At 45.6% G+C, this 11,858-nt stretch overlaps 1 protein-coding gene across 1 annotated transcript; it reads right to left on the bottom strand.

Annotated features, from left to right (window-relative positions):
- Positions 1 to 238: 238 nt before the first annotated feature.
- On the bottom strand, positions 239 to 11,057 carry gap43 (growth associated protein 43). The gene is made up of 3 exons (XM_076101047.1): positions 11,025 to 11,057; positions 3,246 to 3,918; positions 239 to 318 (listed from the first exon to the last, which is right to left on the bottom strand). The coding sequence occupies exons 1-3, from the start codon at positions 11,052 to 11,054 to the stop codon at positions 239 to 241; spliced, it is 783 nt and encodes a 260-aa protein (XP_075957162.1). The 5' UTR covers positions 11,055 to 11,057.
- Positions 11,058 to 11,858: the final 801 nt, after the last annotated feature.

Raw genomic sequence — 11,858 nt, 5'->3', positions numbered from 1 at the left:
TTTTCATAATCAACATCAACCATCATCCTCATCATCACCACTTCCTCATAGTATTAGCTTGAGCCAAAAAACGTAACGCTGGAAACTCCCCCAACATGAGTAAATCATTGCCACACAAAAAATGACAAACAAATAGAAACGCACTGCCTTCACATTGGGAAGGCCAAGAGCAACCTTTTTAGATTTTTGTTTTTGTGTTATTCTTCATAATTCTGCTTTCTTTAGGTTAGACTTCGCCTTAGTCATCCTTGGACTCAGTGCCCTCCGCCGCTGCATCTGCCGGAGTGGCCTCCTCTGCTTTAGACTCCTCTGCAGCATCTGGGAGGAGGGAGGGAAGGAGGGTGAACGATAAATAGAGAAAAAGGGAGAGACAGGGGGCATGATACAGAGAAGGTGGGTCGGGGAGAGGAGAGAAGAAGAGAGAAAATTAGACTGCGGAGAGGAGGTTTTACATTGTGAAGATACAAGATAACATTCAAAAAGCATGAAAATGTGGCTTGAAAATACACAGAAGAATAATTCCATGTTGTTCTCAAGATGTCAACTCAACTGAGAGCGTGTCAGTCAGAAGATGCAACCTAATGTCTGAAATCCCACATTGGCTGTGTAAATAATAAAGGAAGAGAGTGCTCCTAATGGACCCATGAAGCATTTGAACTGACATCACAACGCTAACAGCAGCATCTCGGCCTGTCGCATCGAATACTGTGTGATGCCCACAGTGTACTGCTCTGTAACAGCATCCAGTGGCTTTATAAAAAGGTGAATACTGCTGAGTAACGATCCCTGATACATCACTAAGCCAATACTAATCGAGTTCGTTGAGTAATATTGCACTGATGCTTCATATTTTTCTATTCTTTTAATTTAATCTTTTGCAGAATACTAATTTGCTGCTAATAAATGATTAATATTGTATGTCTACAGCCTCCAAAATCAAAAGTTAAAATTAAAAATTCCCTGATAAACCCCGTCGTACAGTGGACTACAAATATTTTATTGTTTCTGACCAAGCCTATTATTCAAGAGCCCTTGAGTGATCTCATACCACGATGATCTCATACTCTTAATAGAAAGAGGAGACATCAAAAAATGACATCATTGCATTGGAGAGTGGGGTGACGGAGTGCATGTGTGTGTGTGTGTGTGTGTGTGTGTGTGTGTGTGTGGGTAAGGCAGAGAGAAAGACAAAGGAGTGCGGCGACCATGTCTGCGTTAGCGCTTGTACTAATGTGTGAGTTTGTGTGCGCCTCAAGACAGCGTGATCTCTAGGTAAGAGGTAATTAGCCATTTAGCCTGTATGACATGAGAATGCCTTTCTCTACATTCACTGAACTGATGCAAATACAATTTCACCCAATTCTCAAAGAGAAATCAGTTCTGGTATTCTGACATCGGCGCTATCTCAGTCATCTACACCAGTGATGGGGACTAAAATGCTGACACATTTGCAAACGAGAATTAGAGGCGGGAAAACAAACGCCCAAACTCTGGCGATCTCTGCCTTGGTTTGACGAACCTGAACGCTGATTTCAGGAAACAATGTTAATGAGAACACGAAACTGTAGAACTTGTAATTCAGATATAAAGTAGAGCTGTAAGCACTAGAGTCATCGCCTGATCAGCATTTTGGATGCACTTAATTTACTTTTTTTACAACTTCCATTTACATTTGTAATTTCCTTTTTAACATAAGGCGTGTCGCAACTTGTTCTCTCTCAATTCGAAGAACAGACTCTATGTATTACTTCGAGAGGCAATAGTGATAAATGTAGCGTTCCAGTCTGTCATCAGTTCAACATGAGAGGACGAAGAAGTCGAGCGGCCTCAAGGGCTTGTCAATCCCGTTGAAGGTACAGGGTTCAGTTACTCTTTTCTTCCTCCCCGCCACCAGTAAAGTACTTCGCGACAGCTCCAGGAGTAGGACTTTCAGTTAGCAGAGCTGTAGCAACTCGCATTTAGCCGGCGAGTTCCTTAGTTCTGTGGGGTTTTATCTTCATATAACTGATAGGACCTATTTGTTTCGAGCATGGCCAGGTACACATTGCACCGTTAACAAAGTAACATATTTATAAATATAAATATTGCAGTTGGTTAAGCAGATTGTGGCCCGCAGTGGATTCTTAATTAGCCGTTGTTTGTCAGGTATCGTTTGTTTGTGACAGGCTTCCCCACAGAGTGAATCGTGACCAGTAGGGCTCATTAATCATTCATCAAAATCAGAGCACCTGTTATCTCCGCTCCTCTCCGTGCAGGGCAGCTATCCCATCGAGGTGGTAGCTATGACAACAGGGAGACAGTGCTGCCTAGGTGACCTAGTTTCCGTGTAGTTCTCCAGTTTGGTGTGTGTGCCCCCCCCCCCACCTACTCCAGACTGAGCATGCTCCATTAACTACCTGACTGACCCAGTCTGAGAGTCCTTGGACCAGAAACACAAGACTCTGTTTTATTAATGTCATAATGTAATGTAACTTTTCTTCTCAGGTATAAACGTTTCCACCATAATTGGATGTCAGTGTATTTCTGATATCCTTTAAATCTATTAGCTGATGTTGGGGGTCCATACAGCAAAGATATTATCAAATGTTTCTGACCTGATGTGATGTTTAAAGAGGATTTAATGGGGTCATCCATTTTCACCTATTAGATCATATTAAATAAAATTCATATGAACCTTTATGACTCACATAACGTGATGCTTTTTCATTGAGCAAACAATGCAGCCTTGCTTCTTAACAATACGTCTGATCCTTCCCAAGATATCACCAGCCCGTTATACAACCCTGCTTATCTTTCCCAATCTCCGCCTCTTTATGGGGTTTCCATCTTGTAAAGGCTGAGAAACAAGGCTGTCGAATCTAATATTGAGCTGTGTCTCTGTGTTAACCAGTGAATGGAGGAGAACTGCCAAAGATCTTAAAATCCCAAAGACTCTACAAGCAGATATTTCCTGCAGTGCCTGCCAAGCACGCTACGGAAAGGATTACCTATTCGTGGGGGTTTTTTTGTAAGTAATTGCTTCTTGATAGGCGAGTGTATCTGGGATTATTTTTGTGACAGAACACGGTGCCCTCGGGTGCTTGTGCACATCTAAATGTTTGAACTTGAGATCTTGCGAACCTTCTTCAGGGCCCCATCCAATTAGACTTATTGTACCTGGCATGTGCTTGTGTGCATGTAATGGATTTTTAAATGAGTCTGACTGTAATAAATGGACGTTAAAAGCCTTCGTATGATCTGCATACCTTGTTTACCTTTTGTTTGGTTAGGCTCCTCCTTCTCAGCTGTCGGGCTGACAACAGCAGGCACATCGGCTTGTCTGGCCTCCTTTTTCTCTTCACTCTCCTCCTCCTCCTTATTCTCCTCAGCTGTGACTGTGGTGGGACTCTTGGCTGCCGCCGCTGGGGCCTCCACCTCTTTGGGCTTCTCCTCGACTTTCTCCTCCGCCTTTGGCTCCTCTTTCGGGGGCTCAGAGGGCGCTGTGGCGGCCGTGGGTGAGGCCGCAGCAGCAGCTGCAGCGACGGCCGGTGCTGCCGCTACGGGAGACGCCGCTTTGCCTACAGGAGAGGCCGCAGCAGCTGCCGGAGAGTTAGCTGGCTTGTCTGCCACTGGGCTTTTGGCTTGGCTCGTCTCCTCCTCCTTCTTCTTCTTGGCCTCCTCTCCTGCAGCTTCATCCTCCTTTGCAGGTGCATCCTCTCCCTCCGCTTTCTTTGCCTCCTCTCCTCCCTCTGTCGCCTCCTCTGCAGCAGCAGGACTGTCTCCCTCTTTCTCTTCCTCTCCGTCTTTCATCTTTTTCCGAGTTATGTGTCCGCGGAAGCTAGCCTGTATTTTCGTGGCAGCCTTGTGGGCCTTGTCCTCGGGTTTGTTGGTGGTGCCATCCTGTTCAATCTTCTGGTCCGCATCCTCATTCTTCTCCACCTGGTAGCCAAAAGAAAGTACAGCAAGTTACCATCAACTATCAACAATCGCCATCAAGCAGGTCCACTGGAAACCAGCAAAGGAAAGTACTGGTTGTTATGCTAAAAGGTTGCAAAGAATCCCTCTACTGTGGGGATGTGTAGCTTGAGGATGATCATCCCAAAGTGTCATGCTGGTAAAAAAAAAGGGTTCAATTTGGCATGAATTGAAAAGACAGAAGTCAGAAAAAGACATAAGTATATGCCAAGAGACAGGGTTTATTAGTTAACTTGTGGATTTATCGGATAGCCATTACTGGAGAGTTTTAGATTGGGAAAGGTTGGGTTAGGGTTTCAGGACTGGTTTAGAATTGAGTAAACGTGTAGGACTGGATGAGGAACAGGGTTAGGAACAGGACAGTGCACAATGTAATATTGAAAGGGGTTCCGTGATATTACCTTCTGTAACTGGGTCCATAGCTGTCCATCAAATAGTGGGTTGTGCTATGAGTCATATAAATCTAATGAAAAGAAATCAAATCAAATAAAGGAATGAATGATGGGCACTCAAAGTGGCAAACAAAATGAATCAGTACATTCAAAATGAATAGGCAAACAAATTAAGGTAAAATATTCTCGGGCCAAAGCTCGAGCAATCAAAAGCTTAAAATGTGCACCGAAAATTAATATGAATAAGCAACATGAAGCAAACATGAACTGTCAAAGAGCATGCAGGCAGTGCATCATCAGTTCGCCAAATGATAAAGATGTGAAAACTGAGGAATCTGTGTTTTTAGTCCTTCCAGGTATCAAGTCTTTGTCAGGAACCAGTGATGTATTTGACAATAGAATGGATCTACTGAATTAGATCATGTCGTGTGCCGGAAAGAGGTGATTTAGTGTCATCGTGAATCACGGGATTACCAGATGTGTGTGAGGATTGTCTCCACATTATAGATTGGATACACTAGCATCTGGTGCACGACCAAATGACTAAGCGTTTACTGCGGTTTTTTCAATCCAGAGATGAAGCTGATATTGTCCTCTCGATAATAGCGCTGAAATGGATTCAGTGAATAATTAAACTTAAATTAATAAATTCTCCATGGCATTCATAAATGTCCCCTTGGATTCACTGCTAATGATATCTTCAAAATTGTAACCAAAAAAAAAAAGCAAGCATTGAAAATAAAGACTCTTTCTCCCAAAATAATGAGCCCACCTCTACCTCTCCAGGTACCGTAGCTTTCCACGGCTCCGTCTCTGGCTGCTAGGGAACGAGCTGCCGGCTAGAATCTCCTCAGCATTCACCGCCATACCCCTCCCAACCATCAAAGGTTACCTTGACAACCAGAGCGCTAACTCATCACAGCGCTGTCTGCTGGTTGGTGCTATGAAAGACTATATGTCACCCTGATTGGCAGTGCACCTGACCCCTCAGGGGAGCGGGGCCAATAGGAACTCGTAAATCAGGTTTGGGGCAATCAGCATGGCTAAGGAGGGGCTGTGTGTGATGCAGGATGCGGTGGTGTGGGCCCAGTGGGAGGGACCCATAGGGTTTATATGTATCAATGCTGGCAATCTATGTCAAATGAGCAGTAGCATCTTCTTTAAGGTCAGTTAATTTGAGTGGAAATGGTTTTCAAGATGCGACTCGGTGGCTACGTCTATCCGTCTGTCTCCCGATACCCTGCCGTCTCTAATGGTGTCATTATATTGGATATGAGGGTTGTCTTGGACAGCTGCCTGCGTGAGGAATCGTATCTGCGAGACATGATATAAGAGCCAGAGGCCCTGAACCAACATGTCTTCTTCAGGGTCGGTGTGTCAGTGCAATATTGGAGCAGAGGCCAAGGTGCAGCAGCTGTGTTGGTATATTCACCTCCTCCACTTTTATTCACATGCCATCCCCCAGGGTTCAGGGTGTAAATCCTGCAGTTCTTAATATACACCATCGTCCCTGAAGCAATTTTGTGCAATGTGATATTAAAAAAATCAATCTGATACGGCTGGATGTGGCTTTACTTTTGCGCCTCAAATATAGTGATTTATGTGTAAAACTCGGGCTGTTTACTTAACAATCCGCTATTAAGTGTGGAAATAAACTTCAGCAAGTGTCCTGCTATTAGAACAGATAGCCAACGTGGAGACCGACGAAGCATCATCGGCACACCCTTCTGCCCTTAATAATATGCAGGTCTCTGGTGTCTTATTGGGCTTTTACTATGTCTGATCTCATGGGTACTTACAATTGCTAAAAAAAATGACCTAAGCACTTAACTCTAAATAGAATTACTTACTGGCTGCAAAACAGTGAGTCAGTCAGAGAGAGAGAGAAAGCGATGGATGAGGGTGTCTGGGAATATGGGGGTATGACATCATTGTTGGAACAGGGGGGTATGTCATCCACTTTAGAGATCTGGGTGTGACTGCAAATGTAATAAAATGCCAGCAGAGTGCCAAGTGATCTCATATCAGTGTATGAAGACTTGGGAAGAAACATCACCGTCATGGTTTGACCACAATTGTAGCGTCATCATTTACATTATTGATGTTTGTCTGCATGCATCGCCCTCAAAAGTGCTGCGCTGTGATTTTCTGACCGATGTAGTCCGTTTCCATGGACCATAAGATTCGGTATCGAGCACCTTTGACCTGTCGTATCAAACTTATTACGTTGTGATGAGCAAGGCACCTGTGGTTTAGTGACTGCGATAGTTGCCACATTAAAAGTCTATAATCTAAAACAGAAGCATTATTTCAAATCCTTTAAGAATTGCTTCTCGACTGTGAACTGAACCCTGGTCACGTAGCCTCCTGCAGGCGCTGTTCCACTCGGTGTCTGTGCGGCACACATCTTCATTCATAAATACATCGGCACCTCCCAAAGGTGCAGAACACCACAAGGTGCGCTCCCTTTGAGTCTTCACACCAAGACTCCCGGCCGTTTAAACTCTTCCTTGATTCACTTGCAGTGAGGGAATACATTTGCATTCTCAGGTTAATCAAATGACTCATTACAATTAGCTTGGAGTATTTCCTCTTCAAACGTGGTCCTTCTGGTTGCCACAGATACACCACATTAACCACTTAACAACTGTTCATATTGTCCAGCAACATAAAAGTAGTTTTCTTGCATTTTTGTAACACAGATTATGCAATCCTGCAATTATAATAGTATAATGTAGCAACATTAAACACTCGCTGTAGGACACTTCACTATATGTAGGTGACAAATAATGACTGCCATCTTCATGTTCAGAATCTTAAAGCACAGCAGCTCACAGGATAATGTCTCGAAATACAAGAGTGTCATTCACCAAAGGACAAACGTTTCTGTCTTTCCTGTCTGTAAAGGTAATAAATGCTCATGCCTAAATGTGTTCCGTGCTCTATCAGACGGCTGGATGTGTCTATTATAGCGTTGCCTATCAGCTGCAGCCTGTGCTCTCTCTCCCCGTCTGTCTCTGTCCTTGGGTGGGCATCGGCTGTCGATGCACACACACACACACACACACACACACACACACACACACACACACACACACACACACACACACACACACACACACACACACACACACACACACACACACACACACACACACACACACACACACAGTAACAATCCGCCACCTTCCCACTGCCTCATTGCCATTAGGGACTTGTTTCAGGAGGGAGGGAGGGGGGGGGGGGGGGGGGGGGGGGGGAGGGGAAGAGAACAGAAATGGTGAAAGATATGGTGGAGCGGTGGGGTTTATGGTGGTTAAATTACCACAGAACCAGTGCTCACGCTAATGCACCCAGCAGGCGTGCATATGATCATTATTCTTTTTTGAATTCTGATCCATTCGAGTGGGAGACTCCCTTTTCACCTCGCCGCTCCGCCGAGCTTTGGATCGATTGCCGCTAGCGAGAGGGGAGAGAAATATTAAAGGTAATATTTGCATTTATAATGGTGGAGCTTTGCAGAGGCCCTTTTATCACAAACCCAACAGGTGCAGCAGCTTAATTAATTTCATCCAAGTCACTTTTACGTGTAATTACTAAACTATTATTACTGTAAACTGATTATTAAACAAGACATTGTAATTGATAAAGTATAAAGTGCATTGGCTGATTTAAATAAAATGAATAACTCCCCAAACATTTGTCATATTACCACAAATCCCAAATAGAGAGCGAGATAGTAGTAGCCACTGCGCTGGTGGCACACATACTTTCTGCAATGACACCTCTCTCCTGCAAATCCCAGCACGATTTCAATGGCTGTCTGCTTTTCTGCAGGAAGCATCCAGACACTAAAGAGCCAAGACTCGCTGCTGTCTGCAACTGCTGAGTATCTCCGTCTCCTTCTTTCTCTCTCTGCCATCTTTCACTCTCTTTCTCACTGAGCAAACTGCTACCCACTCATTCTCTCTCTCTTTCTCTCTGTCGCTCTCTCTCACACACACACACACACACACAGACACACACACACACACATACAGACAGAGCAGAGCACCACACCCTTTTAGCCAGCTATCTCCTGCAGATGAGGAGAGGGGGGCTCAGGTGGTGACTGCCACAGCCCCCGCTCGCCATCTCTCTCTCTCTCTCTCTCTCTCTCCTTTGACGGTGAATTGATGAGCGATGTTAAAGGATGAACTGTTTCTTTTATGACGGCCCGGGAAAAGATGCTCCATGGCGACTAATAAGCGGCCATATGCCAGCGTCATTACATCCTCTGGAGCAGCCTTTAATTCAATTACACCGACTCTCTGCCTGAACAAAGGCTCTACAATCGCCACTGATCTCATAGGGGCTGGGGCTGAGGATGGGGAAAGGGGCAGTGGACTGAGGAAAGGGGCGAGCCTCAAGTGTAGAGGAGCTGGAGGAAAGGGGCTAGGACATGAACTGGAAATATGGGCTGTGGCTGGTGCTTTGGCTGAAGCCAGGCTCTGGGGAAAGGTACTTTGGGAGCCACAGTATAAGAGGAAATAATCATCTCTAAGGTAGCAGACTGGGTCTTGATTTTGGACTAGAAGGATTTAGGCTCAAGGTTAAAGTGGGGACAAGACAGGCCCTGGTGACAGGAGGAGAACTAGGGATGGAGTTGGGGCGGAGTTGGAAAAGAGCACACATGGGTGGGATTTGAAGTACCGGTTTTAGGGAGAAATGGCAGCTTTTAGAAGGTCTGCTGATGGAGAAAGACCTGAGTTCAAGATGGGCCTGGAAGAACCTGATCATTGATCTCCCACCAAGCGCTGAGCCGAGGACGAGCAGCATCTTCTGCAGTGGTGAATTTTGTTCTACAACTGCATGAAACTGAAATATAAAGCTGGGGGCTGGGGCTACCGAGGAGACATAAATGAACTGCTAGTAGCCACTCCCATGGTGAAGATGTTGCAAAAGCACTTAACACTTCACAATGGCAAGAACCACTGCAACACTGCCATGTTTAAAGCAGCAAACCATGCTCTTTGCTCACCCATCCATGAAGACCACAGAGTCTGTCTGGATTAATTTATGCCTCTGCTCCTCAAAAGCAGACGACGGGAGGATAAGTGCTTGTAGGCCGCATATTTTTTTTTGCCTTCGTGAAGCTCGAGGCAGCGACAGCGTTCTGTGGGAAAAGCCGGTGCCTCACCCACATGGCTGCAGTGTGCAGCGCGCGGGCTTCCTTTCTTTTGATCTTTCTCCCCTTTGCACCTGCTCACCTCCTCCAACCGTCATCCTGCTCGCTCCATCACCATCACATTCCCTGTCGGGTTGAAGCCACCATCCAGTTGCCTCTTTGCTGCATGCCGGCCTCTCCCTACCTTCCCCCATACCTTGAAACCTCCCTCCCTGTCTCAATCCTTTTTTATCACCTCCATTTCTCAGCCTACCAGGCTCCCTTTCGCTCTATACCTCCTTTTGCATATACCCCCCCCCCCCCCCTTCCATCTACCTCCATGTGCACCAGCGACACTCCACCCCGCCGCTTGTTCTCCTTCTTCCTGCCTGCCTCTCTGCATCCTGCATGTCTTTCAACTGGCAAGCCTTCCTTGCTTCCTTTCTCTTTCTCTCTCTCTCTCTCCTCCCTGCCAGAGTTATTATGACTCATCCCGGCTAACATTTAAGAAGCAATCAAGTGGCATCAGAATCCATTGTGTTACGAGTCCGATAAAATCACAATCGGTTTGAGATAGCAGCAGGAACCCCTAGCCTGATCACACACAAAACCACCATGATAGCTGTTGAAATTCAGAATGAAGTACAGGAGGGTTCCACCTTCTTCTCCCCTGTCCAGACCCACCCGCTTCCATGCAACACCTTTTTTATAATTATTGCTCTCTGGCACTGAGAGTAGCCATGGGTTATTTTAAACAACCCAATACCAGCCTTTCACACCCTTTAAATGAGTGCACACTTCATAGTACCATCAATTGACAGCATACACTTATAAAGCTGGAGGGTTATGATAATCCATTTAGACTCATTTATTCCCATTGTATTCCCCAGAGGCCACTGACATGATGGTGCTGCTCACTCAATCCGTACCCCACCCTTTTTTTCCCTCTCTGTGGAAATTTACTTTCCTGTGTCACCCATTTCTGCTCAAGATAACACGAGTACAAAAGAAACTAAGACCCCCGTTTAAGGCATCAATTAGGAGCACAAAGGTTGGTCAAATTAACGTGAATCATCATTAACAATAGTGGAACAGAGGGGTTCAGTGGAGCTCCTTAACAAACGAGGGAGTATTTCATAGACAATACAGAATCTATCAAGTGCCTTCATATAATCTTTCACTTTTATCAAGCGCATGATCAATATGAGGGGATGCCGGGTAGCCCAAGATCGAGTTACAGTCTTGTGCCTCTCTCTGCAAGTAGTGTGAGGTCTGAGAGGCATTGTGGCAACATCCATTCATGCGGGATAATCACATTAACTAGGCGTGTCTGGGCTCTGTGGATAGACTTCTATAAAGGACAATCAAGGACCCGAGTCAAAGCAAATTACACCCACATTTTCTCTAATCTCTCCTGTAAGCGCCCTGATCCGAGTACAAACCAACAGTCACAAAGTTCAGAGTTGAATCGCATAATTTTGTCATTATGAAAGAGCTGGAAAATATTGATGAAGCAAATCAGAGCAGTTTACCGGTTTGGTTCTTCTTATGCAGCACAGCATAGTTGTAGTTGTTGTATCCTCCCTTTTTTCTTCTCTGCTTCTTTCTTCCCTTTTTCCTCCCTTTCACTTCTTCTCTCTCACCCTCTCTCTCTCTCTCTCTCTCTCTCTCTCTCTCTCTCTCTCTCGCTGTCGTGCACACACACACGCGCTCTCTCTCTCTCTCTGGCTGTATCAACAGCTAAGCCGCCTAGTGCATTTACTCATCCAAGTTTGCACACACACGCTCTTCAGTCAGTCTGCCTGGGCGCACCTCCCTCTCTCTCGCTCTCTCCCTCTCTTTTACTCGATGCCTGACAATGACTACAAGCCCACCCTTTAAACCCCTCCCTTCCCCTCTCTCCTCCCCTGTTCTCTTCACACTATCGCCCTCTTCCTCCTCCTCCTCCTCTTCTTCTTGCTCATAGTGAAGAAGCCCCCCGCCCCCCCTCCACCTCTTTTAGATCAGCAGTCCTCTCTTCTACATCTTCCCACCCTCCTCCTCCTCCTCCTCCTCCTCCTCCTCCTCTCTTTCAGCCTGGCTCCAGCAAAAGCTGCGGCCCCACCCTAAAAAGGCTCTCGCTTAATGACTGACTGGATACCTCCAAATTTGCTCTGATACATCTTTATTTGTGCTTATTTTTGTGTCTCCCAACACTACCACTACCCCTCTGTTTAATCCCCTCCCCTTCCACACACATGAGGAGATGTCTTTATCTTTAAAAAAAAAAAAAAAAGCTCCTAAATGGAAGTCGCCTCCTCCGACTGCTCAGGCTCCCTCTCAGACTGTGTGTTATACACTCTCTGATCAGTGATATGAGCATGTGA

Source organism: Anarhichas minor, unplaced genomic scaffold (assembly GCF_050575085.1).
Source record: "Anarhichas minor isolate MPS153535 unplaced genomic scaffold, ASM5057508v1 ptg000026l, whole genome shotgun sequence".
Classification (NCBI taxonomy): Eukaryota; Metazoa; Chordata; class Actinopteri; order Perciformes; family Anarhichadidae; genus Anarhichas; species Anarhichas minor.
Note: the sequence above shows the minus strand (reverse complement) of the source record. Positions and strands in the feature narration are given on the sequence as shown.

Bases quoted from the DNA above. Each gene is read 5' to 3' on its own strand.
- gap43 (XM_076101047.1), bottom strand. From the start codon at position 11,054: ATGCTGTGCTGCATAAGAAGAACCAAACCG. The intron at 3,919-11,024 runs GTAAACTGCTCT...TTTGGCTACCAG, and splicing joins GCATAAGAAGAACCAAACCG to GTGGAGAAGAATGAGGATGC. The intron at 319-3,245 runs GTATGCAGATCA...CCCTCCTCCCAG, and splicing joins CCAAACAAAAGGTAAACAAG to ATGCTGCAGAGGAGTCTAAA.